General features: G+C 39.8%; 1 protein-coding gene across 4 annotated transcripts in view; it reads left to right on the top strand.

The window, feature by feature from the left end:
- Positions 1-12,374, top strand: part of SPTBN1 (spectrin beta, non-erythrocytic 1) — a 205,392-nt gene that overhangs the window by 135,610 nt on the left and 57,408 nt on the right. For all 4 annotated transcript variants that reach the window (XM_063301496.1, XM_063301503.1, XM_063301479.1 and 1 more), the window contains 7 exons: positions 3,375-3,548; positions 4,472-4,563; positions 5,679-5,759; positions 8,770-8,885; positions 9,997-10,109; positions 10,536-10,723; positions 11,948-12,065. In XM_063301496.1, coding sequence (XP_063157566.1) covers positions 3,375-3,548; positions 4,472-4,563; positions 5,679-5,759; positions 8,770-8,885; positions 9,997-10,109; positions 10,536-10,723; positions 11,948-12,065 — 882 coding nt within the window. The remainder of the gene's footprint in view (positions 1-3,374; positions 3,549-4,471; positions 4,564-5,678; positions 5,760-8,769; positions 8,886-9,996; positions 10,110-10,535; positions 10,724-11,947; positions 12,066-12,374) is intronic.

Below are 12,374 nucleotides of genomic sequence, written 5' to 3'. Positions count from 1 at the left end.
GACCTGGAGCTGACTGTAGTTCAGATCACGAACTACTTCTTGCACAATTTAGGATCAGACTAAAGAGATTAGGGAAGACCCACAGATCAGCTAGATATGAGCTCACTAATATTCCTAAGGAATATGCAGTGGAGGTGAAGAATAGATTTAAGGGACTGGACTTAGTAGATAGGGTCCCGGAAGAACTCTGGACAGACGTTGGCAGCATTGTTCAGGAGGCGGCAACAAAATACATCCCAAAGAAAGAGAAAACCAAGAAGGCAAAGTAGCTGTCTGCTGAGACACTAGAAGTAGCCCAAGAAAGAAGGAAAGCAAAAGGCAACAGTGATAGGGGGAGATATGCCCAATTAAATGCAAAATTCCAGAGGTTAGCCAGAAGAGATAAGGAATTATTTTTAAACAAGCAATGCGCGCACGTGGAAGAAGACAATAGAATAGGAAGGACGAGAGACCTCTTCCAGAAAATTAGAAACATTGGAGGTAAATTCCAGGCCAAAATGGGTATGATCAAAAACAAAGATGGCAAGGACCTAACAGAAGAAGAAGAGATCAAGAAAAGGTGGCAAGAATATACAGAAGACCTGTATAGGGAGGATAACAATATCGGGGATAGCTTTGACGGTGTGGTCAGTGAGCTAGAGCCAGACATCCTGAAGAGTGAGGCTGAATGGGCCTTAAGAAGCATTGCTAATAACAAGGCAGCAGGAGATGACGGCATCCCAGTTGAACTGTTCAAAATCTTGCAAGATGATGCTGTCAAGGTAATACATGCTATATGCCAGCAAATTTGGGAAACACAAGAATGGCCATCAGATTGGAAAAAATCAACTTATATCCCCATACCAAAAAAGGGAAACACTAAAGAATGTTCAAACTATCGAACAGTGGCACTCATCTCACATGCCAGTAAGGTAATGCTCAAGATCCTGCAAGGTAGACTTCAGCAATTCATGGAGCGAGAATTGCCAGATGTACAAGCTGGGTTTAGAAAAGGCAGAGGAACTAGGGACCAAATTGCCAATATCCGCTGGATAATGGAAAAAGGCAGGGAGTTTCAGAAAACATCTATTTCTGTTTTATTGACTATTCTAAAGCCTTTGACTGTGTGGACCATAACAAATTGTGGCAAGTTCTTAGTGGTATGGGGATATCAAGTCATCTTGTATGCCTCCTGAAGAATCTGTATAACGACCAAGTAGCAACAGTAAGAACAGACCAGGGAACAACGAACTGGTTTAAGATTGGGAAAGGAGTACAGCAGGGCTGTATACTCTCACCCTACCTATTCAACTTGTACGCAGAACACATCATGCGACATGCTGGGCTTGAGGAATCCAAGGCTGGAGTTAAAATCGCTGGAAGAAACATGAACCATCTCAGATATGCAGATGATACCACTTTGATGGCTGAAAGTGAAGAGGAACTGAGGAGCCTTATGATGAAGGTGAAAGAAGAAAGTGCAAAAGCTGGCTTGCAGCTAAACCTCAAAAAAACCAAGATTATGGCAACCAGCTTGATTGATAACTGGCAAATAGAGGGAGAAAATGTAGAAGCAGTGAAAGACTTTGTATTTCTAGATGCGAAGATTACTGCAGATGCTGACTGCAGTCAGGAAATCAGAAGACGCTTAATCCTTGGGAGAAGAGCAATGACAAATCTTGATAAAATAGTTAAGAGCAGAGACATCACACTGACAACAAAAGTCCACATAGTTAAAGCAATGGTGTTCCCCGTAGTAACATATGGCTGCGAGAGCTAGACCATAAGGAAGGCTGAGAGAAGGAAGATCGATGCTTTGGAACTGTGGTGTTGGAGGAAAATTCTGAGAGTGCCTTGGACTGCAAGAAGATCAAACCAGTCCATCCTCCAGGAAATAAAGCCAGACTGCTCACTTGAGGGAACGATATTCAAGGCAAAACTGAAATACTTTGGCCACATAATGAGAAGACAGGACACCCTGGAGAAGATGCTGATGCTAGGGAGAGTGGAGGGCAAAAGGAAGAGGGGCCGACCAAGGGCAAGGTGGATGGATGATATTCTAGAGGTGACGGACTCATCCCTGGGGGAGCTGGGGGTGTTGATGACTGACAGGAAGCTCTGGCGTGGGCTGGCCCATGAAGTCACAAAGAGTCGGAAGCAACTAAATGAATAAACAACAACAGTCTTCTGTAAGAAAGAAGTCGATGATTCTTAGTTTAATTAACTACAATATTGTGAATTGCGGGAGTTTTACTGAAGGAAAATGAATCATCCCCCTTTTCTCTTTATGAGCTACATAAGAGCCTCTTAATGCAACAAGTTGACATATGCTCTTAAGGTGGTTGTGTACAATTTACATTTTCTCGTAAATGCTTTCCTGAAGCATTGCTTGCTCCTTTTCGTTCCTTTATGGAAGTGAGCTGGAACTAATTTCTTCTTCCCAACATGTGTCTTATTTTTATAAAGACTCCAAAAGAAGTTGTAAAGTTTCCTAATCCTGAGGTCTCCTCAATCAGTCATGGCTGCAGCTCTGATTGGCCTTTTTAAAAGGAGTTTACATTTGGGCAGACAGTGTTCCTTGGACTCTTACCAGTTCTCATTACCGCATGCATGCAAAGCTTTATTTGCTTGTTAGCACTTTCTCACCACTGCAAGGAATGCAAGTACAGAAACATAAAAACAGGATGTTTCCCCTAAAATTAACCGGCATCATATGCACTCATTCAGTGTTTGGTGAGCCACAGAACAAAAACTTTGCTTAGGCAGTATTTGGTTATTTCGGGGCTGATGTTTTATCTATTCATCATTATTGTTTAATCATTTAACAAAATTTGATATAATAAAACACTAACCCTTAAATGAACTAATCTTTTTTTCTCTCTCCTACACAGCAAGCTAAGTAAATAAACAGAACTAGCAATAATAACACTGAAAATCTTCATGATTCTTTGTAATTGTCTCAGAACAATCTTTAAAATGCCATAAGAGCTGGGAGAATGAGAAATGCTTCGCCTGCTTCTGAAAACTAGATTCCAGGTTAGCCTCTTTAGGAAAGGTATTACCCAGTTGGGATGCTGACACTTAGAAGGCCCGTGTTCTGGTGGTCAGCTACTAAATGGTTCCATCTATAAAACTGAATGGCATCATAGCATACCTTTTGAAGGTTATCTGGTATAGCAGTGTTTTTCAAACTTGGCAACTTTAAGAACTGTGGACTTCGACTCCCAGCATGGCTGGAGACTTCTGGGAGCTGAAGTCCACACATCTTAAAGTTGCCAAGTTTGAAAAATACTGGGCTCTGGAGTTGATAATAACTTGTCTCCTTAGAATAGTGAAGCCTTCACTGCCTTTCTATTATGGTTTCTTTTCCTTATTTTTAAAAATGTTTCATGTAGCCCAAGCCAACAAAGGGAAGGATGCGAATCCATTGCTTGGAAAATGTTGACAAAGCTCTCCAGTTTCTGAAAGAACAGCGAGTGCATCTTGAAAACATGGGATCTCATGACATCGTGGATGGAAATCACAGGCTTACTCTTGGCCTTATTTGGACAATTATATTGAGATTCCAGGTAAATGCAGAATCATCCATAGTGGTGTTTGGCTTATGGTTCCAGCTATGTCATTCTGTGTCATTCTGGGTTAAGATCAGGAACATTTATTTTTGCCATTTTACTTCAGAGTTATGTGAAGCAGGGCAAGAGTTTAAACCTATTAGGATATATTGCTTCCACACAAACAAGGTTCAGCATTTTAAGTCAAATGCGACCACATGGAAATCAATGGTACTTGAGCACACGGTCTTAATTGAATCATTCTCAGTCAAAAGTCTCACAAACATTGGATAAATTTTGTTTCAGCTGAGATAAAAATGAGCTAACATCCTCTACCTTCTTGTGTTTCACTCCTTCCCTGCAGCAACTGTGAGGAAGAATTCAGAAACTTATATAGAACTTGCTTACAACAAGCCAACTTTAATCCATAGTGGTAGTCTTCATTTAGCTACCACAGTTGGGACCAACAACTCAGTCATTAAGCAAAGCGGTCACAGTAAACTATGACTGTGCTTATGATATTACTTCAGCTTTCCTTTGCTTTAAAGACCTATGAAGGGTGTAAATGTGAGGATTGGTTGCAAAGTTACTTTTTCATCATCTGCTTTACTGTCCAAAGTAGTCTCTAAATGAATACTACTTTAGGAGTCAGTTAATATGCTCCATTGCAGTTGCTTTTAAAAGCAGCAGGAAGTTCCCAATTTCTTTGTAACCGGGCTAAGGAACGAAGTACTGGAAGCATTAAATACTGGCAAGAAAGCTTTTGTGTGGGTACAGATTTATACATTTACATATCCTTGTTTTACCTGTTTATTCATTTCTTAGTATTTTACTCTTCTGTTGCTTTGGTAACTTTGTTCTCTCAGAAGTGCAGGTATGAAATAAATCAGTAGAGGACTTGATAAATGAATGGCTATTCACATGAATATGTGACTTTGCAGATTCAGGACATCAGTGTTGAAACAGAAGACAACAAAGAGAAGAAATCTGCTAAAGATGCACTACTGCTTTGGTGCCAGATGAAGACAGCTGGGTGAGTTTGAACTGAATGGCCACCTAGATTTTCCATACATCACTCTGTAGTAGTGGAGATGTGTGTGTGCGTGTGCGCGTGTGCATTTTTTCTTAGGAAGAGTGGCCTGATAAGGAAACCACTCCACTCCATAGGAAAAAGTATACTGTGGTACAGTATATTATGTTCCAATGGAACATCATGTCTTTTGATGCTTTGACAGCAATACAAACTGACCCACAATATTTGTAGGTACTGTAGTTAATGTCACTGCTACTGCTCTAGCAACACTACCTTCATGAGGTACGTAATTTAGGGAGTTGCACATTATATATCCCTGAGCCTGCCACACCCACCTCCATTTTGCAATCTTGGAAGCTCAGGCTTCTTACGCAGGCCTTGGTAGACTGATTGGGATGAGAGCTGGACATCTGTACTCCCAATTGCCTTTAATAATGCCGAGATTAGACCAATCATTCTTGCACTATGGTGACCCCGGGTGGGAGGTGACCTTTGTTTTCAGATGATCACTACATGGACAGCCGTAGGAGAAGATACTGCCAGCTGCGATTCACTTATTTTGGTGTTTTGTTCTAGAACCTTCTACCATCCCCTCACTTCTAGTTTGGCATGAATCAGTCATCTTGGCTAGGCTGCACAAGTATGGCATCTCATTAAAGACTTTTGGCCTTGGTCCTGGCATTTGCTTGCATCCTTACCTGCTCTGGGGCCTCCTTTCTCCCCTGGGTCCTCATGCTCCTGCAAGCTTCAGTAATCCTCTGCTCATCCTTGTTTCATATACAACTATACTGGGCCTTCAGAGGATTTCCTGGTTCATGATAATCCCATTTTCTTTGTGGTCAATAAGTTCACAATAAATTCAGTAACTGAATCCTCCACATCTTTTAATTACATATGTTTAAATAGGACTGCTTGTGCATTATCTGGGAGGCCAAATCCTGTTTTGATTTTTTGGACTTGACTTGAAAATGACTGTGCATACTTTGAGGGTACTTGAGCACAAACTCTGGTACCTTAAGCAGCTAGTTAGTACCACTCATTTTTCATGTCTCTGAGCATTAAACCTATATTGATTGAGTTTTCTTTTGTTTTCCTTTGGTCCTTTTTTGTGTCAGCTATCCCAACGTCAACATTCACAACTTCACCACCAGCTGGAGGGACGGCATGGCTTTCAACGCACTAATCCATAAACACAGGTGGGCATTTGATGAAATGTTTGTGAGGGTTTTAAGCACTGAACCAATGGATGCAGAATTATAGTTTACTCAAAATGAAAGTTCTAGATCTCCTTTCTGAGACACCTGCATTTCTCCATCTCCGTCTGCCTCTTCAGACCTCACTCCAAACCACTTCTGTGAAATCTTTGATTTAATTCCATAACTTTCCTTACCACGGAACAAATGCTAACAGCCCTATCTTGTGAATGTGAACTTGGAAATAAATTCTGCATTTAGCGAGGCTTACTTTCAGGTAGTTATGCTTAGGATTGCATTGCAGGGATCTATCCTATCTGCTGAAATTTGGTACTTTTGTCCTTCTCCTTTGGTCCTGTCTGAACATGCACTGTATGTTTTTGATCATGCTACTCTGTTGAATACATGAAAACAAAGCAGCGTACATTGTATGGGTAAGCAAGCCCCCACCTTGCATTCTTTGATAGCCAGCAGCCCCTGAATGTTGATACACATTCAAGCAGACTGAAGTCTGAATGAGACATGGCTAGAGATCACATATGCAGGGATGTTACCTCCTCCCCCCACCCACAAACCCCTCCCTTTCTGCTGGAGAGAAAAACGGTTTGTTTATTTATTTTTTTAAAAGAAAGGCAGAAATTGGAAACAGGCTGAGAAGAGAAACGAGGTTCATTACATCTCCCCAATAGTATCAGAATTAGCTGTCTGGAATCCTCGAGCTGGGAAGGAACTTCAGGACTAACTGAGATAGAGGGAAATCTTTTTCAGGAAAATTGTTATCTTTGAAAGGAAGGTAAAAAAAAAACCTTAGCTAGAAATAGTTCATAAAATTAGTTTTGATTTTGTCTTTATACTGTATGTTTAAACTCAAATATTCTGCCCCTGGTATTTATTTTCTCTGTAAATGCTCAGCAGTTGCTTGTTTTCTGCAACTTGAAACCTGATTAGAGCAGAGTTGCCTCCAAATTACTAGCAGGCCAGAATTGTTATGGTTTATTCCAGAGCCTTATAATTTTCCTTTATTTTTTTCTATAGGAGATTGCTTTTTAAGTCACTATCTGAGATTTGAACAACTATATTTTTATCATGGGCAGCACATAAATTTGATAAATAAATATCACTGAAAGTTTTGCTTGTGACTACTTAAAACTAAAAAAGGGATTTTTATATTTTTCCCTTTTTTTAAGGAATGAAATTTGATTTTATCTATCTCTTGTGAGGTTGATCTCTCTCTCAAAAGTGGAGAGGAAAGAATTTTCATAGCCATGAGAAACCCACCACAGAACCAGGAGATGGCTACAGAATTTTTTCAATCTCTCTCTCTCTCTCTCTCTCTCTCTCACCAGAATTCAATTAATAAAATAAAACCAACATGGATTGTGGGAGTGGGAGCCCTTTTTCTCACATACCAGCAATAGGGTGAGAATGCCAGCTCCAGCTGCAATTCTCTCCTGGCAGATAGGTGATGTTGCAATATCTACCAAAGTGCTACACCAAAGCAGGCAGAGCTATCCTTCAGTCACCCAGACAGCTTCTGGTAGAGGAGGTCCCAGATCTTCAACCTTGCAGGAACTCGAGCCTGATTAGAGTACCATAGCATTAGCCTAGGACTTCATTTATTGTTCCTAATAGCAGTTTCTTCTGCTGAAAAAAGTTGCTATGCTGTTTGTAGAGTGATCTGTCTCTTTAGTTGTTGGGACAATGAAGAACACCTCCCTTCTTTATATAAAAATAATTTTAAAAAATTATTTGAATATTGGTTTTTATCAAGTGGCAGCAGGAACAGCAGGAAAAAAAGAAACATGTTCAGAAAATAGTAACAGCAACAGCAACATTTTCATGTATGCATAAACGAGTGAGAGCCCATCTCAAGGACCTACTGCATGTTGGAGGGGCACATTTTGGTGCCTTTGGTTCTCATGTAAATGTAGTTCCTACATCATAATATCTTATTTGCTGGGTGCAGTTTTGGCCTGTATAATAAGGCAGTTATTTAAAAATAAAAACAAAAATAATATCATTGAAATAAAGTTAAAAGTCTGCAATCAGTAATTTGTCTGGAAAATTGCATATGCAGTATAAAATTCTTTTACTCTCTGCTCCCAAGAGAATTCATAGGCAAATGATTGATTTTAGCCTTCATTCTTGCCTGCTTGCTTCAGTTGCATGTTTTGGCCTGTGCATACCTCTCGCAAGTCACTTTTCTCCCATGTCACAGAATCACATCCCCCCCTCTCCATTTGTGAAATTATGCTCCTTGATGAATATGTATTGGGATACTTTTCTCTGCCACAAAGGTGATATAATATAGATGAGTCTGCCTCGGTCTAAAAATGGATGATGTGTCTCATTTCTACCTGACTTTGACTCTTTTTATCTGTCTGGTTCCATTGCTAGTTCGTTGTTTATTCGTTCAGTCACTTCCAACTCTTCGTGACTTCATGGACCAGCCCACGCCAGAGCTTCCTGTCGGTCATCAACACCCCCAGCTCCCCCAGGGATGAGTCCGTCACCTCTAGAATATCACCCATCCACCTTGCCCTTGGTCGGCCCCTCTTCCTTTTGCCTCCACTCTCCCTAGCACCAGCATCTTCTCCAGGGTGTCCTGTCTTCTCATTATGTGGCCAAAGTATTTCAGTTTTGCCTTTAATATCATTCCCTCAAGTGAGCAGTCTGGCTTTATTTCCTGGAGGATGGACTGGTTTGATCTTCTTGCAGTCCAAGGCACTCTCAGAATTTTCCTCCAACACCACAGTTCCAAAGCATCGATCTTCCTTCTCTCAGCCTTCCTTATGGTCCAGCTCTCGCAGCCATATGTTACTACAGGGAACACCATTGCTTTAACTATGCGGGCCTTTGTTGTCAGTGTGATGTCTCTGCTCTTCACTATTTTTTCATTGCTAGTATTCCTGACTTATTTGTAATTTATGCATAACACAGGATAGAGTTTGTGTACGTGCAAAATCCAAAGTATGGTAGATTTAGATAAATATATTTTACATTCTTTGCTTAGGCCTGATTTAATTGATTTTGATAAGCTGAAGAAATCAAATGCACACTACAATCTGCAGAATGCTTTTAACCTGGCAGAGCAACACCTTGGCCTTACTAAACTCCTGGACCCAGAAGGTAAGAACTCTTGGCAGTAATACAGACTTCTCTTCATTTATTAGCTTTCCTGTGTCCACTGCCTCATTTTTAGCCAGCCAGAGCTTCTTTTCCAAATTTCTTAATCTCCAAACCAGTGTATTAACAAAATGTGACAGAGCTGGGAAGGAGGACTCATTGGAGATTAGTACAATTGTTAGAGGCAAATCACAAATCCACTGTTCTGTTATATCCATTGAATTACACAGATCACCTTATTCTGACAGAAGTCCCTGACTTTTATTTTGTTATCTGTGTGTAAGACAGGATGAGAATGAGCAGCTGCTTTTACAGATAGATTGTAGAGTACAAATAAATTTCAAACTGGGGAACCAGTCTGGATTTCATTTTATATTCTCAACTCCAGTGCTCTAGTGAAAGCTAAAATAGAACCTTATACTAAACCAGTGTTTCTCAACCTTGGCAACTTTGACCTGTGTGGACTTCAACTCCCAGAATTCCTCAGCCAGCATTGCTGGCTTGGGAATTCTGGGAGTTGAAGTCCACACAGCTTAAAGTTGCCAAGGTTGAGAAGCACTGTACTAAACACTCCACACCTGCCAAAACCAGCCATTTTAAGTTTAGCTCCGTCCCTCACCCCATAACATCTGTAAAAAAGAATTTTGTTATATGATAGCACAGTAATTTGTGTTTCCCTACCTTTATCTGGAGATAATGCTCTGGAGAAGGGCAGGAAAGCACACTTAATGGTCAGTATGGTACTTAGGTATTAGAGTGTAGATTGGGTCTGGGAAGCATGATATTCGTATTCCCAGTCATGAATCTTGTCATGAAGTTCTCATTTCTTCAGTCTTGCCATCCTCATACGGTTGTTGTGAATATAAAATGTGAGTGGAAGAGCCATGGATATATTAGGGGCAAAGGCTGGAATATCAGTATATGACAAATAACTCTGAACACTGTTACATTGCAGGATGAAAATGAGTTGTATGAAACTCTGCATTGACTTACTCCCAATACCTTGTCCCAGTTGAATTTCTGATTCTTGCTTAAGTGAATCTTCAGCATGATTCTATGGAATGCTTTTAGATCATCCAGTTCTGTACTAAAATAAGTCTCGTTTACTTTTCAGATATCAGTGTTGACCATCCAGATGAAAAGTCTATTATCACCTATGTGGTGACATACTACCACTATTTTTCTAAGATGAAAGCTTTAGCTGTTGAAGGAAAGCGAATCGGAAAGGTACCCAAGCTAAGATTTTAAATATGGAATGGAGCATGCTTATTTTTTTTTCTGCTGACATACTCAATTTGATCATATGCAAATTTTAGTGCCACTGGAATAACACTTTTTGCATCTCAGTGTGGATTTGGCATGAATGATGAATTCATTCACCTAATTGTGATTCTCTTCTAAACACTCTCAGTGAAGCTTACATTTTGTTTGGGCATGTATATTTTACATCCATTATCTCAGCAGTCCTAATTTTTTTACTTCATCTACCCACTTTCTTTTGGTTGTTTTTAACTCTCCAGATAGCTGCAGCTGCAGTGAAATATATGTTTTGAACATACGAACTCACAGACATTAACACCGTCTTTAGATTGGCACAACTTTTATCTGAGGAAGTCTGACCCTCATCTCTTTGCCTTTAATTGCTTGTTACAGGTGCTTGACAATGCAATTGAAACTGAGAAGATGATTGAGAAATATGAGTCTCTTGCCTCTGATCTCCTTGAGTGGATTGAACAAACCATTATCATCCTGAACAATCGCAAGTTTGCCAACTCACTGGTTGGTGTGCAGCAACAGCTACAAGCATTCAATACCTACCGCACAGTGGAAAAACCACCCAAGTATGATTTATTCACCATATCATTATATTTTGGGTTGGGAGAGAAGAATTAATCCCAATGTAATAAACAACTGGGAATCATCTGGCAATTTATATCTGTTAATCTTGGACAATTAGAATCTGGTAATGTTTTGCTGGTAAAATATTTATTTATTAGATTTATATCCTACCATTCATTCAGGAACTCAAGATGGCATGCTTAGTGCTCCCTCCTATTTTCACCACAGCAACAACTTCATGAGTTGAGTTGGGCTGAGAGAAAGTGACTGGCCCAAAGTCACCCAGTTAGTTTCCATAGCTAAGGGTGGACTAGAAGCTGGGTCTCCCTGCTTCTGATCCATTGCCTTGACCACTAGACCACTGCCTCTCTTGTTTTCTTTTGGGAAGAATTACATTGAACTAAATATTCTTCTTAGTTCATGATTAGATGTCTCAAGTTCATGCCTGTTACTAAATGTAAAAATCCTTCTCCATCAATTGGTGTGAATGCAAACAAGACCCCAGAGGTGTAAGTGGCCTGAGCCATGAGCGTTCATGATTTTATTCCAGAAGTAAGGGTGGTTGCTTCTGCTGTAATATATAAGCAAGCCAAAAATCTGGACACAGGGTACAAGCAGATGCACCCAACCAAAAGGGATTGCCAGTTGTAGGAAGCAGTATAAAAATAAATCATTGTGTATAATCCAAAATAGTTCATATGGTAACCATCAATCATCTTGGCAGTGCATTTCTCTTGGTGCTGAACATTTTCTGTGGAAAACAATAAAATAATTGATAAACTCTGTAGCAGTCAACAATATATTATGCTCTTTGGAAATGCTTAAAGTACCTGATTCCGCTACCTGGGGACTTTACCGTTAACACAGTAATTAGGTAGTTAAGTTCTGAATTTGCTAGCCAGAACTCTAATACAAAGCTGAGAGCAGGGGAAAAGACACAGAAAATTGATGTGTTTCAAGAAAATACAAAACAAATTGTTTTGTCTCTTTCAAGAGCAGGTAACTAAATGTCTGAAGTGTCATTTGAAATAGCTGTTAATAGCTAAATGCATTGTGTGGCTTGCTACCAGATTCCTGATTTTTTGCCAGCATAGACTAACACAGCTCTTCTCCTACAGTAACTGTGTTCATGTGAAGCATCCACATCTGTGGATGGAAATATCCTGTTGTTTCTTTAGAGAGGTAATATTTTCCTCTGGATTTTACCCACAGTGCTTTCTTTTCAGATTCACAGAAAAAGGAAATCTGGAAGTACTGCTTTTCACCATCCAAAGTAAAATGAGGGCTAACAATCAAAAAGTGTATATGCCCAGAGAAGGAAAACTCATCTCAGATATCAACAAGGTAGTTACATATATACATTTCTAACTGATTTGTTCTCCCAGTGCTAGTAACTGAACTGTGGAATGATCAGGCTTTGGAGAATAACAATTGTCTGGAGAGGATTTTATAGTATATAATGTAACAACACTGTGAGTTCCAAATAGTTTGGACTTAAGCTCTCAAAAACCCTTAGACAGCATGGCCAATGGTCAGGAATTATGGTAGCCATAGTTTCCCACATCTGCAGTGTACCAATTTGGTATATAAAGCTATCAAGTAGAAGAGGAATAAGAAACTAAAGTGTCCAGTTGCAAAGGCAATTTTTTAAAA

Source organism: Candoia aspera, chromosome 1 (genome assembly GCF_035149785.1).
Source record: "Candoia aspera isolate rCanAsp1 chromosome 1, rCanAsp1.hap2, whole genome shotgun sequence".
Classification (NCBI taxonomy): Eukaryota; Metazoa; Chordata; class Lepidosauria; order Squamata; family Boidae; genus Candoia; species Candoia aspera.
The sequence above is the reverse complement of the archived record's forward strand: the minus strand, read 5'-3'. Positions and strand labels throughout refer to the sequence as shown.